Below are 24282 nucleotides of genomic sequence, written 5' to 3' on the forward strand. Positions count from 1 at the left end.
ATTGCCAGTTCAGAAGCCAGGGACTGAGGACTACCGGCCAGTCCAAGACTTACGAGTGGTCAACAAATCCACTATTTCATTACACCCTGTAGTGCCTAATCCATATGTCCTGCTAGGATTGATACCTTCTGGAGCTACCCATGTCACGACACTAGACTTAAAAGATGCCTTCTTTTGTATTCGGGTGGCCCCCGCCAGTCAACTGCTTTTCGCCTTTCAATGGGAAAACCCAGTAACAGGAAGGAAGCTTCAGTATACATGGACCCGCCTGCCACAGGGGTTCAAGAACTCCCCCACCATTTTTGGGACAGCCCTAGGGCAAGACCTTAAGACTTTTAAATCTGAGCCTTCCAGGCGAGTTTTACTCCAGTATGTAGATGACCTCCTGATTGCAGCAGTGACTCAGGAAGAGTGTTTTGAGGCTACCAGAGAATTGCTGGAGCTACTCTTGGATGCAGGCTATAAGGTCTCACGCTCAAAGGCCCAACTTTGTCAGTCAGAAGTGAAGTATCTGGGCTTTTGCATTTCCCAGGGAAGTCGGAGACTGGATGTCAGTAGGAAGCAAGCAGTTGCTGCAATTCCCCAACCCAAGTCCAGAAGGGAAGTTAGAGAATTTCTGGGAGCAGCCGGATTCTGCAGAATTTGGATTCCAAATTTTGCATTGATGGCGAAACCCCTTTACCAGGCCACAAAGGGGGGTGAAAAGGAACCATTTGAATGGGGACCTACTGCTCAACAATCTTTCATTGCCATAAAGAAAGCCCTACTCCAAGCCCCTGCGTTAGGCCTTCCTGATGTGGAGAAACCTTTCTCATTGTATGTCCATGAGCGACAGGGGGTTGCTCTGGGTGTGCTGACCCAGATGATGGGATCCTGGCAGAGGCCTGTTGCATACCTGTCTAAACAGCTGGATGGAGTGGCTAAAGGATGGCCAGCCTGCATGAGGGCCATTGCAGCAACAGCCTTACTGGTCCAGGAAGCTGATAAGTTGACCTTGGGGCAAGAACTGGTTGTTAAAGTCCCCCACGCAGTTCTCACCCTCATGGAGTATAAGGGCAATCACTGGTTTACAAATAACCGCATGGTTAAGTACCAAGCTAGCTTGTGTGAGAATCCACGGATACACCTGGAAACAGTGGCTACAGTCAATCCTGCCACTCTTTTGCCAGCATCTGAGGGACCACCGGATCATGACTGTATCCAAACCATGGATGAAGTGTACTTCAGTCGACCAGATCTTAAAGATGTTCCGTGGAGGGACCCAGATGTAATTTATTTCACAGATGGAAGCAGTTACGTGGAGAACTCCAAGCGATTGGCAGGCTATGCTGTGGTGACAGAGGACAAGGTGATAGAAGCAAGAGCCCTGCCCCAAGGAACTTCAGCCCAGAAAGCAGAACTTGTGGCCCTCATACGAGCTCTGGAGCTAGCAGCAGGACTGGTAACCAACATTTATACTGATTCCAAGTATGCCTTCACAACTCTACATGCTCATGGAGCTTTGTATAAGGAAAAGGGACTCATAAATGCCGCAGGCCAACCTGTTAAGTATGGACCTGAAATACTTCAGTTGCTAGAGGCTGTTTGGGCCCCTAAGAAGGTAGCTGTCATTCACTGCAGGGGACACCAAAGGAAAGATACTCCAGTGGCCCGAGGGAACCGCCATGCTGATCGGGTGGCCAAGGAAGCTGCTCGAGGACCCTTAGCAAGTACTGTGACCCCCCGTTCCAAATTCGACTGCAAGAATGGACGCCTATGTATACCCAAATGGAAGAGAAATGGGCTCAAGAGGAAGGTGCAGTAAGGAGACCTGATGGCTGGTTACATCTCCCTGATACCAGAGTTCTGGTGCCACGCCACCTAGCTTGGCCTGTAGTGTCTCAAGCTCATGACCTATCACACTTAGGGAAAACAGCACTAGCTCGCCTACTCAGTCGAGTAGTGGTGCTGGAAGGATTGGATAGTCTGGTTGCCACTGCTTCTGCCCGATGTACTCTCTGTGCCCAGAATAATGCTCGTCAGGGACCCCGTATTCCACCAGGAGTTCAGTCCAGGGGACTAACACCCTTTGAGTCCCTAGTTATAGACTTCACAGAAATGCCCAGGAGCGGTAGGCTCCGATACCTCTTGGTCATGGTCTGTACCTTTTCTGGGTGGGTGGAAGCATATCCTACAGTCACTGAGAAAGCCACAGAAGTAGCTCGAGCCCTCCTTAGGGATGTCATCCCCAGGTATGGACTGCCCCTTGCCATAGGTTCAGATAATGGTCCCGCCTTTGTTGAAGCCACACTTCAGGCCCTGTCCCGCGCATTGCACATTACCTGGAAATTGCATTGTGCCTACCGTCCCCAAAGTTCAGGGCAGGTTGAGCGGGCAAACAGAACCTTGAAAAATAGCCTAGTAAAGATTTGTCAGGAAACCCAACTGAAATGGCCACAGGCACTGCCACTAGCCCTCTTCCGCCTCCGATGCACCCCAACTAAAGGAACAGCCCTCTCTCCCTTTGAAATTGTGTATGGGAAGCCCCCAGCCATTTTGCAGGGAATTAAGGGAGACATAGGGATTTAGGGTCTGCCCAGGTGCAGGAGCAGGTAGCCCTCTTGGCCAAGATAATTTCTGAGCTTCAGTCTTATGTGAGAGAAATAAACCCTGTCCCCTTCCAGGCTCAGGTACATTCCTTCCTGCCAGGGGATAGAGTTTGGGTGAAAGACTGGAAGCTCCAGCCTTTGGAGCCCCGATGGAAAGGACCTTTTACTGTTTTGCTTTCTACCCCTACAGCTGTGAAGGTCGCAGGGATAACTCCATGGGTCCATTGGTCTCGAATTAAGTCTGCTGACCAGACTGAGCCCAGCACGGATCAGACGGAGCCTAGACAGTGGAGAGCAGAAAGAGATCCAGCGGAGCCATTGAAGTTGCGCTTGACCCGAACCAAAGAATCTACTAGCTGAAAAGAAGGGTCAACTGCATACTGCAGGAGCTGCTGAACTTCGGCTTCACACTGAGACTCTTTCTTGTCCTGATTCTGGCTTTCTTGGAATTTGAGAGCTTGATCCTTGTCAGTTGAGGGTCTATCCCAACTGGTATAAGAACTCAAAGACTGAGAACATTATATTAGAGTAATCTGTGATTAGCACAGACTGTTGAAATATTATTGCTTAATTAGTTTGCTGTATTTGTTTTAGATCAGGAAGAAAGAAAATGTTAGTAGTTTGGATGCTTTTGTTGTTTTCTACTCCTTGCCTCCTTTTTCCTAGTACCCCAACTCGCTCCAATCTTTGGTTACACTCTGTCCAGGAACTAATTAGCCAGGCAAAGATTACTTCCCCTTGTATTGTGTGTTCCCGATTTTCTCCTTATACTACAGATGTCCCAGCTGTACCTGTCCCTGTGCAGCTCCCAGCTCTTATACCTCCGTACTTTTCGAGTTCAGGCCCTTGGAGCCAGGATTATACTTGGTGGTCCTTTTATAATGCTACTTCCCCCTCTGAATCTTCTCTAAGGCCAGTCTTTACGTCTCCCTATCCAGCTTCTGGAGTGTTTTGTTTAACAAGAAACATCTCAACTGTTCTTCCCATTCCCTGTAACTATACTAATGTTCTCCCAGAGAAAGGGGAATCTGTGTGGGTAGTCTCTCCAGGTACTCCTATGTGCCCTACTACCATACCTGCAGATTATGACCAAGGTGATTATCTGGCTCCTAACCTTACTACTGAGAAGACTATAGTGTCCCGGCCTATTTTCTACTTTCATAAGTCCCCGGGGTATGAAGGGTTTGCACCATATGAGCAGCCTGTCACAATCGGGGATTGGCACCTATGGTGTACAAAGTCTCCATTTCTTCTTAGTTCCCCCTGGGATAGGGCTCGCATTATGGGCATCCTAGTGTCCATCCTGTGCCAACATTTATTGGGAACTTTCCTCGCCCTCTCCTTGGTCATTACTGGCTCTGTGATAATGTCCTCCACATGATTCTTCCCCCCACATATGAATTTTGTGTATTGGTAACTTTGAATTATTTTCCTAAAGTTATTCCTCTCCTCAGGCCACCATCCCAGCACCGCTCTAAGCGAGAGGCCTTGTCCTTACCTTCCTCCGTTGCCACAGAGGATGAGGCGATTGAATTAGCCCTCCAGTATATTAACTCTACTTATCCTCTGACTAAAAAGAGACTTGTAGCCCTTTCTGCTACGGCCTGGATTCCAATTGGGGGTCTGGTAGCGGGTATTACTGAACTGGGCATGGCTACCCGGAGACTTCAGTCTCTACTCCATGTTTTAGTTCATGAGCTGAACGTGGTAGTCAATGCATTGCAGGATCAAATTAATGAATTAAGTATAGTTTCTCGGTATAACCGTATGGGTCTTGACTATCTCTTTGCAGCCCAGGGTGGCCTCTGCACAGTGCTAAATTCTTCAGAGTGCTGTACTATTGTCATAAATAGGACGCATGTAGTTAGGCATGCTATGGATAAAGTCCTACAGTTGGCCAGCCTTAATGTGGAGGATTACCGAGGAGGATTAGACCTTACCTCCTGGTGGTGGTCATTGACCTCATGGATACGTCCTTTGTTTATTTCCCTAATAGTCTTAGTTTTAGCAGGGTTGTTGTTTTGTTTCCTGGCCTCATGTGCTTCGGCAGTATGCCGTCGGACCTTAACAAGTAGGGTAATGGTGATTCACAAGCCTATTCTTAGTTAGGATCACTATAATCTCCAGAGTTTGAGTTGTGAGACTTATCTCTGCATAAGCTGATTTTAGTCTCAAAGGGGGGAATGAGGCAGCCATGGGCAGAGAAAAATCATATTTGTTAATTCTAACTTTTCAGTCCTGCAAGTGAAGGAATGCCAGCTGGATTTAATTACTTAGAAAGGTCAGAGAGAGAAACTTCTTTGACCCCTTGTGATTGATGGATTGCTAAATGCTAGCACATCTGTATACTATTATGAATGAACAAGGCATGAGCCAGACATACGGTAGTTTAAAAGATTAAGCTGAAATACTGTTTAGAAGTTCTTGATATGTAGATTTGTTATAAGGAATACTGATTCTGTGTATTTTAGAATATGTCTTCTTTTAGAATATGTGTATTTTGTGTAGTTAATATGTAGAATACCTTTTTAAATCTAATGTTTGTTCAACTCTTTGCCTTACGTTCTGAGTAGGGCTGCAGTGAAAAGGTCAGCATATGGTTTGAATTTTCTGCAGTTCTGGCTGGTTCAATGTATGAAGCTAATAAGTGAAAGAGGTCAGAGAAGTCAGCTCTCTTCTCCTTGATTGATTAGCTAAGTATAGGAATGGTCTTGAAAGTAATAACAAACTATAGCTGTATGCTATTAAGTAAGACTGGCCCTTGACCCCTTAATGAATGCCAGAGTTCAGTTAGCAGTTAGTATGGAGTTGACTAGGAATATGAGAATTTAATAATAATAAAATGTAAGAGACTGGTGCCAAATTGTCTAGCGTGAGGGGCCCCATGTCATAGGTCAGTTTGAGAAATATCAAACCTATGTAACTGATATTTTTAAAGTAATGATTGGCTGAGGCAAGGTAACCAATCTATTCTTTACCATCTGGAAAGTAAGGGGGGCTAGAGAGGGGGATAGCACTGTATATAAGTGGGAGTAGAAGCAGCTTACGTCAGAAGGAACAGACAGGAGAAGGAGAGCTGAAGGAAGACAGACAGCAGAAGAAGAGAAGCAGCTGAGACAGAAGCCATAACATCCAGAGAGCTGAGAGAGAGAGAAGAGAGCTAGAACTGATGTCCTGCTTTGTTTGCTGGCAAATAAAGAAGATTTCTCCCTCATTCTGGTGTGTGCTGCTTGACTCCTGAAGTACCACAGATTCTGCTAACAATAGGGGTAATTCATGCATCCATTCCTGCAACAATCTCACTTCCTCCTCTCCACCCATGTCCAGCATTTCAACTCTCTCCCTCCCCACCATCCATGTGCATCTCCTTCCTCTGTCTTCCCTCTCCTCCATCCAAGTCCAGCATTTCTCCTCTCTCCCTTCCCCTCCATCCGTGTGTATCTCCTTCCTCTGTCTTTCCTTCTCTCCAACATTTCTCTTCCTGCCCTCCACTCCATCCATGTCCAGCATTTCTCCTCTCTCCCCTCCATCCATGTGCATCTCCTTCCTGTCTTCCCTCTCCTCCATCCATGTCCAGCATGCCTCCTGCCCTCCCTCCATCAATCCATGTCCAGCAACTTTCCTCTCTCCACTGCCCTCCCCTCCCCCTCCCATCCATGTCCAGGGTAAACTTCTACAAAAGATGTGATTCCATGTGCCCCAATTAAAGGAGAGTTTAATTTTACTTCCATTTAATTTTTATTTTATTTATTGCATTTGTACCCCACATTTTCCCACCTATTTGCAGGCTCAATGTGGCTTACATAGTACTGTCAAAGGCGTTTGCCCAGTTTAATATATTCCATTGTGTTTATAAAAACCAGGCTTCCCAAGGCAGATTACAACCAGATAAGAGGAACCCATCAGGAAACAGAATATTCTCACTGACATCTGGCCATCTGAATTGTATAGAAGCACAGTGAAGAAGTTGTTTTCGTGATATTCAATTATGTTTTTTCTCCTATACCTTATAAGGCACTGCCTATCCAACAAAAGCAATGTTAGACTTGTTACAGATGGACCGACGATAAAGAACGACAACGTGGATGCAGCAGTTCACAGATTTGCTTGATGTGCTTTGAGTGAACAGCGACGGCTGCGCGGGGGAGTGGAAACAGAGATTGATAATCAAAGTAACTTAATTCTGAGTGATGACTCATGTCACTGTAGCCCCAGAAGGGAGTGACATTGATAAATCTGAAATTCCAAGGAGCAGATGCAAGCTGTGTGGCAAAAAAATACTTTCAGGCAGATAGTCTAAAGATACCTAAATATTCTATTTACCAAAGTCGCAGCAGCGAACCGGCAGCAGTAAAGGCAGCAAGCAGGCAGGCTAGCCTCTGTCCTTCACTTCCCTGCCCTCTCAGCGTCCCGTCCTCGCGGAAAGGAAATGACATCAGAGGAAGGTGGGACGTTGAGAGGGCAGGGAAGCGAAGGACGGAGGCGAGCCTGCCTGCTTGCTGCCTTTACTGCCACCGCCCGCTGGTTCGCCGCTGTGACTCTGGTAAATAGAATATTTTGCAGGGGGCAGAACAGAATGTAGGGGAGCTGCCGGCCCTCAGAATAAAAGGTGCCGGTATGCCATACCAGAGCATACCGGCACAAAAAAAGCACTGATTATAAATCATCTAATGTCACCCTAGGTTCTAGACCAGTGGCTCTCAACCTTTTTTCAGTTGGGACACACCAAAGGACGATGCCCGCATACATGCCTGCATACATGACACGGATCTTTGGTCTGATACAGTATGGCAGTTCTTATGAATTAAAACTAAACATACTCTGCATCCACAAAAACCTATCTTCCTTCCACAACAGATGCAAATGATAACTTACTAGAACAAGTGGGGCTGCTGCAGAATTCTACACCGAAATTACATGCAAACAGAATACCACATCCAGTCACATACAAAACAGAACAAGGGATCACAAATTAAAAACTGAGAACCCCAAGAAGTCAAATCAGGAGGGGTACCACAACATGGGGGAACACCCCCCTCCAGAAATGCCTTTCCTCTTGTACTGAACAAAATAGCACATTTTCCAAAGCTAAAATAGCATGTTACTGCCTCCACTGTTGAAAGACTAGTGAGGTTTGAATGATGGAAGGGGAGGGAAAGATGTTGGTCTTGTGAGATGGGAGGGGCAGAACATGAGAGAGATGTGCTGGACTCATGGGAGACAGACAAGAGAACTGTGCTACTAAAATTACAAAAAAAAGGTTAGTGACCACATGCCACTGGAGCTGCTGTTCTGCTTCTGCACCAGCCCCGAGTGACACACTGTTTGAGAACCGCTGTTCTAAACTACTGTAATGCAGAAATACAGGGTGTGCTCAGAAAACATTATGAGTAAAAGTATTCATAGAAGCCAACTTCAGTTTTCATAGGGTTCTTGTTGGTAGGGCTCCACACAAAAAGAGGGACAGGAGCTCAACCCACAAGCGAGCACGGTATGGCCTCTGGACAAACTTTACAAGGCAAAGTGCAGATTACCAGAGCAGAAGACATTGGGTACATCTGTATAAGAGTTGGTTGAGTTGATGAAGAGGAGGGAATGTACTTGTTCTTGGATTCCTTGGTATCTCTGAAAGAATTAGTGGGCAATGACGGTCTGGACAAAGACAACACAGGAGCTGGACCATAAACAAACAAAAGTCCTCTAGTGCTGTCTAAGCATCTAGTTGTATTTAGAGCTTATCTCTTTAGCCCTTAGCCCAAGTTTATAAAGTACCTCCCGTTACCCAGACTGTCTTTAGCCCTACATGGAAGAAAAGGAAGAAAAGAATTCCCCAGAATTATCAGGTTTGCATTTGGTCTTTTCCAGTGGAAATTGGAGACTTCAGACATCCTGCAGCTCTCAGATCCCCTTTTTAAATTTTTCAAACACTGGGTACTATACTATCATACTTACCCTGTAGGGTTTTATTTCCTCTTCTGCTGGCTGCTTAAAAGGTGGGCTCTAAAGACAGATCCCAGGCTCTAAAGGTGGACTTTTTCTATTCGAAACATATATTTTATATACACGGTTACAAAGATAAACAAAAATGACAGAGGCTGGTAGCAGCTCATACACTAACAACTTTATTGAGGCATGAGCTTCTGAGGAAAAGAGTTCACTTCATCAGATTGCCAACAAGGAAGAACTGAGGCAAAACATTATACAGAGTAGATCTTTAGGGATATAGTAGAACATTCCCACCAGCAGTCTGGCAACTACTGTGCTTCCTCAGAAAAGCAAAGTCTATAGAAAAGAAGATCACCACCTTGGTATGACAGGAATCAATCCTGTGGCTACACTTTGCCCTATACCCCCCACCCCACCCCATCACAGAGATTTTGAAAAGAAGATTACACTGGAGGCAACAAAAACACAAAATAATAACTTTTTAAGGTATATTAGAAGCAAGAAGCAGGCAAAAGAATCAGCTGGACCACTAGATGACCAAGGGATAAAAGGGGCAATCAGGAAATTATAGACTAGTGAGCCTGACGTCAATGCCAGGCAAAATGAGAGAGTCTATTATAAAGAACAAAATTACAGAGCATACACATAAGCATGGATTAATGAGACAAAGCCAACGTAGATTAAGTCAAGGGAAATCTCGCCTCACCAATCTACTACATTTCTTTGAAGGGGTGAATAAGCATGTGGATAATGGTGAGCCGGTCGAAATATTGTGTATCTGGATTTTCAAAAGGCATTTGACAAAGTACCTCATGAAAGACTCTTGAGGAAATCAGAAAGTCATGGGATAGGTGGCAATGTCCTATTGTGGATTAAAAACTGGTTAAAAGACAGAAAACAGACAGTAAGGTTAAATGTTTGGTATTCTCAATGGGGAAGGGTAGATAGTGGGGTTCCACAGGGGTCTGTGCTGGGATCATTTATAAATATAAAAAATATTTATAAATGATCTAGAAATGGGAATGAATGAGGTAATTAAATTTGCTGATGACACAAAGTTATTCAAAGTTGTTAAATCGCAAGAGGATTGTGAAAAATTGTAAGAGAACCTTATAAACTGGCATTCAAATGGCAGATGACTTTTAATGTGAGCAAGTGAAAAGTGATGCATGTGGGAAAGAGAAATCCAAACCACAGTTACATGATGCAAGGTTCCACATTAGGAGTCACTGCTCAGGAAAAGGATCTAGGTGTCATAGCTGATGATACATTGAAACCCTCTGTTCAATGTGCAGTGGTGGCTAAGAAAGCAAAGAGAATGTTAGGAATTATTAGAAAAGGAATGGAAAACAAAATTGAGAATGTTATAATGCTTTTGTATTGCTCCATGGTACGACCATACCTTGAATACTGTGTGCAGTTCTGGTCACCACTTCTCAATAAAGATATAGTGGAATTAGAAAAGGTACAGAGAAGGGCGACAAAAATGAGCTAGGACTCTTCAGCTTGGAAAATATCTTAAATATCTTTTTTGCGCCTTTTTCTATATAATACATTTTTATTCAGACAGGTTTTTGTAAGGGCTTGATTTTTGATAATTTCATAACACCGACCTACACTGGCATTCGAGTTATCTTTGGATATATCTCCTTAATAGTGGCATTATTAGTTTGAGATACACATATCATTCTTCATGTATTGATATACATTTTTACTAGACAATATCTTTTGCCACAGATTTCAGTCTAAATGTTTGATTGCTGGATTTCATGTTTCCATTATAGAGACCCATCTTACTCATCAGACATATGTTACGCGATGTTAATATGATTTACTATTGCACATTATCATTGAATCTCATGACTCTTCTTATATAGTTGTGATGCCTATTATCTACAATCGTGTCATTCATTATATATTTTTAATATAATACGCTCTTTTAGGGGATCACACGGCGTTGCAGTTTATTGATCCTTACAATTGTATTGTTTTCACAATACCGCCGCATGTTGTCAGTTGTTTCTTGCGGTGAGCTTGTTCTTTTATACTTTTATTATACTTGTATTATGCACCGTGTCTGCCTATTTTTGGCACTGTGTTTAATGTTTATTTATAACTAATACAATTTCATTTCTCATTTTTATATTTTTTATATCACTCTGTATATACAACACTTGCTACAGACTTAACCGCTCAGTTTGGATGTATGATTTCATCGCTTACTTTCTACTCTTTTACTTGTTTATTTTTATTTTTTATTTCTTAATTTTCATATCAACTTTTTCAATATATATTTTTTCAATAAATATAATTTATATGTACAGATCTTTATGATATCAAAGCCTTTTTTAAATGTGTTTTTATCATTGATATTTGTGTGATCAAGCAATTAAATATGTTATCTTCCTAAATATATGTTTCAATGTTATATATATACCAATTTATTATTTTTTATATTTTATTTTTCATTATTGTTTTTTTTTTATTCTTTTATGTCTTATTTTTCATCTCTTCTATTTTCATTTTATTTCTCTGAATACTTCCAAAATTGTTTTTTAATTTGCTCAAAATTTTTTTAATTTGCTATTTACTTACATTCCACACTAACGTGAAGAATATGAGAGTAAATATGTCTTTTTTCTATATACACCCAATGATGATTTTAACAGCTATTTTTTGCTCTTATTATTTCTCCATTATCATTTTTTATTGTTTGTACAGTTTTTTAATATGATTGTTTTTTCACATCCTTTTTTAACACGAACGTTGTGGACCTGTTTATACTGTACAAGATATCAAAGAACTGCATACAGGCACAATGTCAGCAGGACAATATTTTACTATAGACATATGTTATTGATTTTATATATATTAATTTGCAGGCTTATCAAATCAATATTATGGATTTATATAATACATATTTTGAATGTTTATGGGCTACATATATATGTCATTTATATGTACACTTTATTTCAAGTTGTTTTTGCACATATGAATGTATACGTGGGTATATCACTGTTCTCATTTATAATGTGATTGTACTCTAATGTTTACAGTTCCTATCACACATGTATGTAATTGTGTGTGCATACACACATATATATTTATTTTAACTTTTGTTTTTATGGTTGCTATAGACCCCTGAGGCAGGCGCTGTGAGCCGAAACACGGACCGTGTCAGGTCCATTCAAGTATTGTTCCTTCAATATATGATTAAAGACTTTAATCCCCATTTTTGGAGGCCCTTGGTGCTTTTTGTTTTGTGGCTTGTTATTTTGTTAAAGACATTAGTGCCTCATTCTGGCTCCAAATTTGACCAACAGGAGGGCGAGATGGGTGATGAGGTCATCAGCTGATGATGACTCATCATCAGTTGTGCGAGGCGGCCAGCGAGTGAGCAGTGACCACTTGGGATTTTTGGAGGAGAAGGCAGAGCAAGCACCACACAGCAGTAGCTAGACACACAGGTGAGGTTCCTCAGAAAGTCTGTCAGACTACTGTTTTGGTCACCACGGGAGGTGGGGGGAGTGACTCAAAAATTCTTTTATGATTTTCCCCATATAAAGCTTACAGGAAAACATTTTACTCTAATATATATTTTATACTTTACATTGAAACATAATTTAATATTACTTTGTATAGCTCCTTTAGCACAGCATAAACGAATACAGAAAGTCATTGTTAAAAGGAAATTTTAGTACTTACTTTGTCTGGTATTGACTTTAACCCACTCTAGCAGTTCTTCCTGAGGCAAGTTGCTAAACTGCCCCATGATACTCCACTGCTTCTGAAGATTTGAAGACCCCTGTATTGCCATCAGTGCTAATATAGTGAAGATGATTATTTGGGGATGGAATTTACTGAAGAGCCATCCAAATAGCTGAAATATAGCAAACAGAGTTTAAAGAAAATGAGCTCAATTTTTAAAACTTGTACTCAGCATATTTTTTAAAGTGCAGATAGCGGTACTTTAATAATATCAACATGCATGTGGTAGTGTGGGTGGCAACCAGGCATGAAGCCTTCACAGATATAGGAAGTAGACAGTGTAAACCAGAAGAAAAGTCTTTATTATGAACAAAATGATGTCAAAAGTCTGCTATTGTCACAGATATGGTATACAAACAGGCAGGATTCAAATGAAACTCCATTTCACACAAAAAGGAACTTTACTCTCTGAGGTTCCCTGAAGCCCAGCTTCATTAAGTCACACTTGTTAAAATGCACAGTGATCACTCTTAGCAGGCCCAACTTCAGTACTTCACATGTACTCTATAATCTTCCCGCCCTGCACAGTCTACAAACACTGTAGTCACAGTCTGGGTAAATACTTCATAATACAATCCTCCTATCTTGATCCATCTTCAAACACTGTGATCAAAGACTAGGAACTTCCATTGAAGACCCCCTTCTCTTGCACCAGGCAGGACTTCAACACTGCTGCCTGTGCTTGAAATCTCTCTTGGAGCAGCACCCACTCTCTACCTGAGCCCCACCCTGCTGACTCAGCAGTCTAGCTAGCAATCCTTAAGGTGACCTGGTGGAGTGCTCTTAAAGGGGACTGCTCTACTCGCTCCCCACAATGCACCAGCAAAGTTCAGCTGATACATGGATAGTCTGTGTTTTGCTTTAGGTCTGCTGAAAATGGAGGGGAAGATATGGGGGAAGACCCTGAGGACAGTAGGAAGTGAGATGCAGTCAATTTATTGCAATTTATTAATCACATCTATGAAGAATTCACCCAAGGAGGTATACAGCAAGTACAATTTAACATAAAACTTACAATTTTGTTAATAGCACAATAATAGCAAAATGACCAAATAAATACAATCCATGAGGGAAACTTGGAGATGGCAAATTTAAACTTAGTAATATGAAACAGTGTCAGAAAATACATATAACAATTATATAACAGGTCAGCAGAATACAAAACATACCATACGCAGCATGGAAGACTTAAATGTATTTATTTTATTTATTTATGGGTTACTTATATCCCACATTTTCCCACTCATGCAGGTGCAATGTGGCTTACAGAGAATTAAGAAAACGTACAAAGTTAAAACTTAGGCAAGTATACAAGAAGCAAATAGGGGAGGAGAATCTAACAGCATGAGCTAGGCAGGGTAAGATAATATATGGTTCCTGTTCTTATTCTACCCTAAATCTGTCCTAACTTTATTAAGAGGGTGTTGGCAGTAAGATGAATGTTTGCATCAGTACTATCAGGCTAGGGGCTGAATATTGGCAGTGAATGGACTTAGTCGTTTAGCAGTTGCCAAACAATGCATGAATCCTTTTTGAAAATTGGCCCGAATAGTTATGACAGTCATAAAGGGTAACAATTAATTATAAGTTTACATCCATTCTTTTAAGCCCGCATATAACAAGCTGATTTTCAAACATAAAGTATATGCATACTTTGAATGATCAGTTATATAGCTAAATCACGGATCCCCACATTTTTGACAAGCTGAGCCATGTTGACGTTTCATGTCACCACAAGGGCAGGGGTTGTCCCTTCTTGGGAAGTTTGCTGAGCTGTGGAATGGGACTATCTTCAGAGAGTTCACTCAGCAAGGATAGTGGCCCAATAGGTGATTTGAAAAGCTGGGGGAAAGGAAGAAGATTCCTAGGGGTGTAGGATAAAGTCAGATTGTCAGCAGGAATATTCCTGAATGTCTTGAAAGGTAGCAACCAGCCCCAGGTCCCTGCTTTGCTCAGTATTCTTCCCTTCTTCAGGGAACAGAAGCTGCAGGGTCATGTGTAGCATGGGCAGCATAGAGGGAAGCTACTTAGTGTATCAGAGGTTGAAGATGCTGGGGAGGCAGTGACTTCCATCTTAGTGCAGCAGGCAGCCACAATCTTATTGGCAAACCCTTTGGCTATGACCCAGTCCTCAAATTATGCCAGGCTCCTCTCTCTAGCTACCAAGTAGCTTTGTTAAAAGCAGTGGCTTAGCTACGTGGGGCCACCCTAATTTTCCTCCAGGCCCCTGGTTTTGCTGGCGGGGATCCCCAACCCCCGCCAGTGGAAGCCTTGTCCAGCGCCGGTCTCTGGCGCTGCCACGTTACGTGCCCTGCTCTCTCTTCTCCCTCACGTCCTGCACACTCCTTTTAGTGAAACTGAACGCATATACATATAGAGTAATTTTATAAGAGCCCTTTTCCCTGTGCAAAATAAGTTTATCCATGAAAAAGTTAAAAAAATGACCCCCTATAACTTATGTATCATGAGGTCCAGGAAGAGTACATTTTGGTGTGGCAATAGCGCCAATGGCGACAGTCAAAATGTGCGATCACAGCGGAAAGGATGGTTGTTCCTCATCATGTTAATAACACGAGCAGGCCGCTGCTCTTCTTGCAGCTACCATCTCAGGAGACAGAAAATTCAGCTGCAGGTCAGATGAGAGATGGTGCCTAAGATGTTTTATTGTGTATTGCATCAACATTATAAATTGTATATTATGTCATAATATGCACTGTTATTTGAATATTTTATAGCATAAATTGCTATCTCCTATGTCCAGGTTGATCTTGTTGTACACCAATTTGGGTGAATTTCTTCAAAAAGGCATCCTAATCAATGTATAAATAAATAGTATGTGGAGCTTTGTAATAAATATATGTGCTTAACTTTATCCAAGACCACGTACAAGTTATGTGAATCACTGGCATGCTGACTATGGGGTAGATTCAGGAAATGGCGCCCAAGGTTGGGTACCAATAAAATCGGCACGAGAGCTCTTCTATAAAAGGTGCATTCCCTTTACAGAACAGCACTTAAATGCAGATTTCACGCCTAACTTTGGGCTCTGGAGTTACACCTGCTGAAACATGGTGTAAATGCCAGCACCCAAGTTGGGCACTGATCCTAAGAATTCTGTAATACTGCATGAATCTTTTGGGAATGCCCTGACCTGCCCACGCTCCTCCCATGGCCATCACTCTTTCGTGTTGCACACCATAAGATTTGCGCACAATTGTCATAGAATTGCACTTAGCAAGGTATGCATGCAAATCCAAAATGTTGCTAATTTAGTTGAGCACACAACTCAGGATCGCGCCCAAATTTGTGCGCCTTTTATAGAATCCAGGACTAACTGTATACTCTTCAATAATATTTACATGCATAGGTTCATATTATGCAGGGACTAACTATATACTCTTCAATAATGTCTACATGCATAGGTTCATATTATGCATGTAGGTATATTTAAAGATTACACACTTTATTAGGAGTAGCCTAGTGTTTAGTGCAGTAGAACTGGGTTCAATTCCCACTGCAGCTCCTTGTGACTCTGGGCAAGTCACTTAACACTCCATTGCCCCAGGTACATAAGTACTTGTATATACTATGTAAACTGCTTTGAATGTTTATACTATGTAAACTGCTTTGAAAGCAGTTTACGTGGAGGGGAATAATCGAAAGGGGCACCCAAGTTTTCCTGAGGATGTCCTCACAGGACGTCCCAGCGAAGGGGCAGGGAAACCCGTGTTATCCAAATAAGATGGACGTCCATCTTTCGTTTCGATAATACGGTCGGGGATGCCCAAATCTTGACATTTAGGTTGTCCCTAGAGATGGTCGTCCTTAGACTTGGTTGTTTCTGATTTTCGGTGATAATGGAAACCAAGGATGCCCATCTCAGAAACGACCAAATGCAAGCCCTTTGGTCGTGGGAGGAGCCAGCATTCGTAGTGCACTGGTCCCCCTGATATACCAGGACACCAACTGGGCACCCTAGGGGGCACTGCAGTGGACTTTTAAATTGGTCCCAGGTACATAGCTCCCTTACATTGTGTGCTGAGCCCCCCAAAACCCACTACCCCCAACTGTACACCACTACTATAGTCCTTATGGGTGAAGGGGTGGGCACCTAGATGTGGGTACAGTGGGTTTGTGGTGGGGTTTGGAGGGCTCACATTTACCATCACAAGTGTAACAGGTAGGGGGGGGGGATGGGCCTGGGTCCGCCTGCCTGAAGTGCATTGCACCCACTAAAACAGCTCCAGAGACCTGCGTACTGCTGTGATGGACCTGAGTATGACATTTGAGGCTGGCACAAAATATTTTGAAAGATGTTTTTTTGAGGGTGAGAGGGGGTTAGTGACCACTGGGGGAGTAAGGGGAGGTGATCCCCGATTCTCTCCAGTGGTCATCTGGTCAGTTTGGGTACCTTTTTGTGCTTTAGTCGTAAGAAAAACAGGACCAGGTAAAGTCATTCAAATGCTCGTCAGGGACGCCCTTTTTTTTCCATTATGGGTTGAGGACGCCTATGTGATAGGCATGCCCAAATCCCGCCTTTGCTACACCTCCGAGACGCCCCTGCGAACCTTGGTCGTCTCTGCGATGGAAAGCAGTTGGGGACGCCCAAAATCGGCTTTCGATCATACCGATTTGGGCAACCCTGTGAGGACGCCCATCTTCCGATTTGTGTCAAAAGATGGGCGTCCTTCTCTTTCGAAAATGAGCCTGTTGACGTTCTTGCTATCAGATGAAAAATTGTTAGAACAGACAATGATTTCAACTTTGTGAAAGCCTTCTCTGTAATTGGACAGCAAGACAATGATAACAAAGATGAAGACGCAAGTGATGAATTAGATAGCACTACTTCTAATGCAGATGATAATGATGACGACAAAGCATTCTTTGCTATATGGAAGTCAAATGTTTCAGACAGATTTCCTTGACCAATACCTATAAACCCAGTCAGAAGACATCAATAATATTGCAGCCTGGCCTGATTTGAAGGAACTTTTTTTTTTATCAGACTGAACAATCCACTTCCTGCTAGTGTAGCTTGTTAAACACCTTTTTAGCTACTCTGGATTAATGACTTACAAGCATGCTCACATGAGTGACACTCATTTTCAAAATTTAGTTTTAATAAAAGCAAACTGGATTGAATTGTAGAGCAATAAAGTTGTTGGAATAAAAACATTAATAACTGCATCCATAGCAGTTGCAGTACTCTTACATTTTATACAAAAAAAGTATTACATATATTAGGCAATAACTTTTTTACATTTACTTAAGTAAACTTTTTAATGTGTTCTTGGCTACATTTCTACTTTTATATAAAGTATTAAAATATACATTTATTTTTACTTTTATTTAAATGCTTTGACCTAGTACTTTGAACAGCAGTGCTGGGATACAAATGTCTAAAACTGCAGTACATCCTTATGGCAAGGGGGCATAGTCTGGGCGTATTTTTGGTGGGAGGGGACAAAATATGGATGTCCAACTCTGATTTCAAAAGAAGAAGGGATGTCTATGTCAAAAATGATGGATGTTAGTATTTCAAACTGGTACCCGGCACATTCAGGCTATAGAAAGGTGCTCAGATTGAGCAGTTCTCTGCTGGAGGGATTAAGGAAAGTTACCTCCCATGTTGAAGTATCGGCTTTCAAAGAGCCAAAAAGTCTCTCCTGTTGAAATTGCCATGCCCTCTGTGTCTTCAACTGCATTTGCAAACAGAGGGGTCCTTTTACTAAGGTGCGCCGAAAAATGGCCTCTGCTGTTGTATGCGTGTATATTGGACAGGCACAGTTCCATTTTTCAGCACGCCTGCAAAAATAGCCTTTTATTTTATTTTTGGGGCAAAAACGGATGTGGGAGAAAATAAAAATTGGCGCACATCCATTTTGGGCCTGAGACCTTACCGCCAACCACTGATTTAGCAGCAACATCTCACGTGTTAACTGAGTGGTAATCATCAGTGCATGTACAATACCGATTATCACCTGGTTAGCGCCATGTGCCAGAAAATATATTTTCCAGCGCATTTACTGGATGCGCGTAAAAAATGAAATTACCGCCCGGGCCACATGGTAGCCAAGCAGTAGTTCCGAATTGGTGTGCATTGGGTGATTGTAGGCGCATACGTGGCTTAGTAAAAGGGCCACAGAGAGAAGAAGAGCTAGGCTCATGGTCAGGTCCAAGGCATCCGATGCTCCAGTTCTGTGGGTCCTTTACAGAATCACCCGATTACATTGGACACACCTTTTGAAGCCACTGGGGGTCTTCTTGGACATCAAGAGAAGAATTGTGGCCAGATTAAATTCCTTAACTGTTATCAGTAAAAAGGGGCAGCATTCAAACTGAGGATGGTGCTCCAGCCTAAACGGGCCTAGTGACTTGTGAAAAAGAAGGGAAACAAAGCAGAAAACACTACTAAAAATAAAAGGGAAACAGAATGAAGTTAGAAATAAAGAAAAAAAAAACTAACTGAAGAGGGCAAAATAAAAAAAATTTAAAAAAACCTTAAAAAAAAAAGCCCACACGGGAAGGCACTATTTAGAAAAAAATCTCACTGAGAGAGCACACAATGATGCATCCTCCCTGCTCCGTGGAAAAATGAAGACTGAGGGACCTGTGCTCGCGCATCTGGCAGTAAGGCACCAGTGTATGCACGGTGGGACGCTAATAGAAAGTTCTATAATCTTGCTAGTCAGCATTCACACCAGATTCAGTCAGATGATGTCACCCAGCTGTGAGAACACAACGATCTGCTAGAATAATAATTCAAAATAAAAGTCTACACATGCTGAACACAGAGCTGTTGAATAAAATTTTGGAATTCAAAGGTACAGACTGGGAAAGGTCTATCAGAAATTGTCAATAAGATTATTTTACAAAGGACTTTAAAAATATATATATGCTTATACATATGCAGAAGTGCCTATTATAAAATTAACCCATGCATACAAATATATGCTACAACAAGGAGTGGAGGAGTGGCCTAGTAGTTAGGGTGGTGGACTTTGGTCCTGAGGAACTGAGTTCGATTCCCAGCACAGGCAGCTCCTTGTGACTCTGGGCAAGTCACTTAACCCTCCATTGCCTACCGCATTGAGCCTGCCATAAGTGGGAAAGCGCGGGGTACAAATGTAACAAAACAAAAAAAAAGTAGGTGCACATTTATATGTGACCAAGGTGTAGCCAAGTTTGGGGGAGGGGTTTGGGAACAGCATGATAAAGTGAAAGGGGATAGACTTGGGAGTAACCTGAGGAAATACTTTTGTCACAGAAAGAGTGAAGAATTCATGGAACAACCTCCCAGTGGATTTGGTGGAGACGAAGACTGTATCTGAATTCAAGCACGTTTGGAATAGGTACATAGGATCTCTAAGGGAGAAGAAGGAATAGTAGATAAGGATGGGCAGACTGGATAGGCCACATGGTCTTTATCTGCCTTCAATATTTTAGGTTTCAATGAAGTATACACATAAATTATAAACTACACATCTACTTTAGCTACTACGATTCTGGTTGCTTTTGTGCTGGTATTTTTTTTTTTTTAATAGAAGACAGCAGATGATCCCTAGCCAACTTGAAAGAGCAAAAACTTCACCATCCATCTTTGCAAAACTGAGAGATACTTATCCTAAATGACTCATGGTCATTAATGCTACAAAAGGGGTTTTCTCTAACCACAGAGTCAAAGGGTGTGAATATTTATGTAAACAAGACTTCTTGGTTTCTTATTGTTTCCATTTTGAATATTTCTACTGCATAATTGTTCTTTCCATTGAAAGTGAACCACATCTTGTACAGATCAGTGAAACAAGCTTACTTTTTAAAGCATTTTGAATTTTATTTTTCAGATGATAGAATGTGAAAACTATATAAGGATGTGAAGACTTTTACAAGATACTGTATAAAGACAATGTTATGATGGGATTGGAAACTAAAACATTCCGATTTGGAAATGCACTATGTGCTGATATGACTGGCTACTAATGTAGAATAGGGTAGTGTTATTCTATAACACTGCTAGATTTTTGTTTTTCAAAACACAGAGATGAGTACCTATCATTTTCTTATTCTTAATGCAAGGAGGGTGAGGAATATTAATATATCTACTACCCGGTTGATATTCAGCCCATGCATATTCAGTGGCTGGAACCACAAAGGGCTGGAGCAAGTGAGCATCACTCTTGCCCATAGTACCACCACTGGATTGCCATGGACTTTGAAGTAGCCCAGGGGGGCCTACGAGGGTGGAGTAGAGGCTTGGGGAAGGGCTTTGTTTTTCTGTTTGGAGGGGAGAGAGGGAGAGATTGTAAGCTCTTTGAGCAGGGACTGTCTTTCTTCTATGTTTGTGCAGCGCTGCGTACGCCTTGTAGCGCTATAGAAATGCTAAATAGTAGTAGTAGTAGTAGGATTCAGGAAGCCTTGATCCTGCTACAACTAGTTATCTGGGCTCAAGTCAATATTCAGACTGGTGCCTGGTTAGCTTGGCAGCTAAAGTTAGGACAGATTTTCCTACCTTTAGATGCTTACTTAACTGGTTAGTGGTCTGAATATGGCCGCAAACCAGTTAAGTCCATGCTCCCCCTGAGCCCTGCCCAATCTCTGCCCACGGACTGCCCTGGCACTACCCAGACAATGAAGGGGCGGCCTGTGGTGATATTCAGTGGCATTATCCATTTAAGTCTACTAAATATCAGCACTAAGGTGGTCTTAATGAATTTAACCAGGCAGGAGCCTCTCCTGCTCAGTTAAATCCTTTTGAATATCACCAAATTATGCAACACGGGAAGGGGAAGGGCGAAAGAGAAATGGGACTTGATATACCGCTTTTCTTTGGTTTTTGCAACTACATTCAAAGTGGTTTACATAGTATATACAGGTACTTACTTGTACCTGGGGCAATGGAGGCTTAAGGAGCTGCAGTGGGAATCGAACTCAAATCCCCAAGATCAACGCCCGCTGCACTAACTACTAGACTATATGTCAAGATGCAGGTCCAAGGTGTGAGTCACTGTAAATATTAGGTCCAAAGGGACCTGCTGTCTACAATGACTGTTGCCATGACGGCTTGGTTACAAAGATGGTGAGGCATAATTAGGGCATAATTAGGAAAGACACTTAACAGCTCTGAATGAAGACTTATGGCATACTAGCTTTGAATTTTTCATGACAATATAGTGAAGGTTGGGGCATGTTCTTGCTGAGCACTAAGGTGTGGCAAAGATATCGGGCCAACAAGAAAGGAAGAAAAATGCTAAAATGTGTTTCAGCTCTAAAAAGCAAAACAAAAGGTCTAGATATTCTAAAAGGCTCTACAGTGTTAATGCACGCTATTATACATTAGTACATGTTAGTCACCAAAGGAACGGCACCAATTTACTAAAATGTTACATTCAGGTACACTAGGTATTTCCCTGTCCCTGAAGGGCTCACAATCGAATTTTGTACCTTAGGTAATGGAGGGTTAAGTGACTTGCCGAAGATCACAAAAATAGCAGTGGGATTTAAACTGGGCACCCCTGAATGTCAAGCTGGGTGCTCTAACCACTAGGCTACTCCTCATGCTAATGCAGCAGCACAGTTTTATAAATCTAAGTCTAAGCCCTTACAAGAGTTAAAATATTTTTTTTAATTCTAAAGGGAACAAATACAGAAGAAAAAATAATTCACAGCAAGTAAACTCATGCTTAAAAAACAAGGCAAATGTACACTGGAAAATGATACAGACTAAATGTTTGTTGAAGCTTGGCAGATGTAAGATTTTCTCCACATTAGCATATCTCTGTTTTACAAACAGAATTTGCAACACCAGCCTGCAAACATTAAGGAATAAGCAACCCCTAATAAGACCACATTTAAGGCTTTATAATGCCTATGTAATCTTGGCTTCTTGAGGAATTCTACATCAAACCATGCTTTTAAGTTCATTTTTTTTGTTTAAGTTAAAAAATAGACAAATATTCTTTTGTTGATTAAGAAACTGGCAGCAATAAAAAGCTAAACAAAAAAGGCCAATACTGAAAAAAAAATCTGAGCTCCTTAATTTGGGCACTTGCTTTCAATTAATTTAGGAGACTAACCAGAATTCTTTTAAAACATTGACCACTGGAGGGAGAATTATCCCTGGATATTCAGTGCTGGGATATGTCCGGATACTGGCATTGAATTTCTGGGGGTATTTCTTGCTATGGAAGCAGCTAGAGCTTATGCAGGTCCCAGCTGATATTCAACCAGGACTCGCATAAGACACTTATTCATTCCCAACTGAATACCAGTTGGTCAGGTGCTGAACCCGGCCATGATTTCTATCTCCCCCCCCCCCCAAACCCCAGAACTGCCTAGACCCCCCCTCCCCACAGAACTGCATAACCCCCCTGATTCCAATTCCCCCTCCCTGAAGAAAACACTAGGCAGACCTAAGATCTCCCCGGCCTACCAAGAAGCTCTCTGGGTGGTCCAGGGAGGCATACGGGCAAGAATGATGTCCATTTGCTCCTGCCTGCATGCCTGTCCCTTTAAAATGGCTGCCACAACCCTTAGCAGCAGCACCAATTCTCTAATGGCACTTAAGTGGAAACCCACTTTGGCGTGCCAAACATTAGGCATGATCAATTACGCTAGGTCAATGGCTGGTGTAAATAGGTGTACTTAGGTGCACCAATCAACGCACACAATTGATAATATTCTATAAGTTGTGTGCATTTGGCTGGGCCATAATCTGTCTATGTGAATGCCCTCCGTGTAGTTATACATTATAGTGCTTAGACACTACCTTGTAGAATAGCAGCTAATACATATACATGCGTCACTGCCAATTACTGGTGCCAAAATTTTCAAACACTTTGTGCAAGATTTTAAAATTCCCCTAGTAGCATCTAAAGTCCAATTTTGCACAGGGCATCTAAGTAAGAAATGGGGCATCAAAATCAGGACAAGAACATTGTCCTGTGTATTTTACAAAGGCAGGTAGAATGGGAAGCCACATGTAAAATGCCTGTTGCTGCTGGATGTATCAACCATGTGTATTTTCTGGTATACATTTTAGTAAGATACATATTTTTAAAAAGCATCATCATGATGTTACAACATGCAGGTGCCAGATTTTACAAAACTGGATGCCCAGGAAAATTTAATTAAGAAGCTGAGTGAAAACAGTTTCTTTCAAAAACAACGAAGACAAGGTCAATTGCCCATTTACTCATGATTGCAAACCCCGACCCTAAGTACAAATGAGCAGTAGGTGATATTTATGCTTCTTTCAGAGCAGATATAAATATATACATCTATTATTTTTTAAAGCATGTGTATATTGCCATTGCAAAATTAGGAATACACATGTAAGGGGTTTTTACTAAGCTGAGTGAAGAAGAAACTAGCATGGGTTTTACCATATGGTAGATGTTAGAAAGGACCTGTGCTAATGTCTAAGGTGTGTTAAAACCAGCAATGTGATAACAAAACTCATGGTAGCTGTCTAATATGGGTAAGGTTAGGAACTGGGTTGAAGATGTTCTCCTTATATGGAAGGAGACCCCTCCCCCTCTAGTGATAGTACTATAAGACTACCTCTAGGGGTTAGGTGGCCATTTTGTATCCTAGCAGAGTCTTGGGCAGGAGCAGAGGGGTACTGCTCTCACCCAGGCCCACTGAACTACCAATACAAACTCCCAGGTGGGTCCCAAAGGGGGGGGGGGGGCTGATCCTTTGGGAGTGGGGGGGTGGATGAGTCTATGTCCAAGGGGTCAGGTTTGGAACTTCAGGAGGCAGGGTTTGATCTGGGGGATCAGGGATGGAAGACATATATCGAGGGAGGGGGCCATCACAGAAGAGCTGTGGCTGGGGTATATTTTTTATTTTTGAGATGACCCGCACTGTGTTATATGCAGTATTGTGTGGTAAGTGTCCTGGGCAGACAGCAGACACACCTCTTGCATTTTGGTGTCCGCTAGTTTTTGTATCTAATGCATGGTAAGTTCAAAAACTTTCC

At 42.1% G+C, this 24282-nt stretch overlaps 1 protein-coding gene across 1 annotated transcript in view; it reads right to left on the reverse strand.

Moving 5' to 3' along the window:
- Positions 1 to 24282, reverse strand: part of DPY19L1 (dpy-19 like C-mannosyltransferase 1) — a 286868-nt gene that overhangs the window by 30501 nt on the left and 232085 nt on the right. The window contains exon 19 of the mRNA XM_030204533.1: positions 12240 to 12414. Within this exon, the coding sequence (XP_030060393.1) occupies positions 12240 to 12414 (175 nt within the window). The remainder of the gene's footprint in view (positions 1 to 12239; positions 12415 to 24282) is intronic.

Source organism: Microcaecilia unicolor, chromosome 1 (genome assembly GCF_901765095.1).
Source record: "Microcaecilia unicolor chromosome 1, aMicUni1.1, whole genome shotgun sequence".
Taxonomy (NCBI): Eukaryota; Metazoa; Chordata; class Amphibia; order Gymnophiona; family Siphonopidae; genus Microcaecilia; species Microcaecilia unicolor.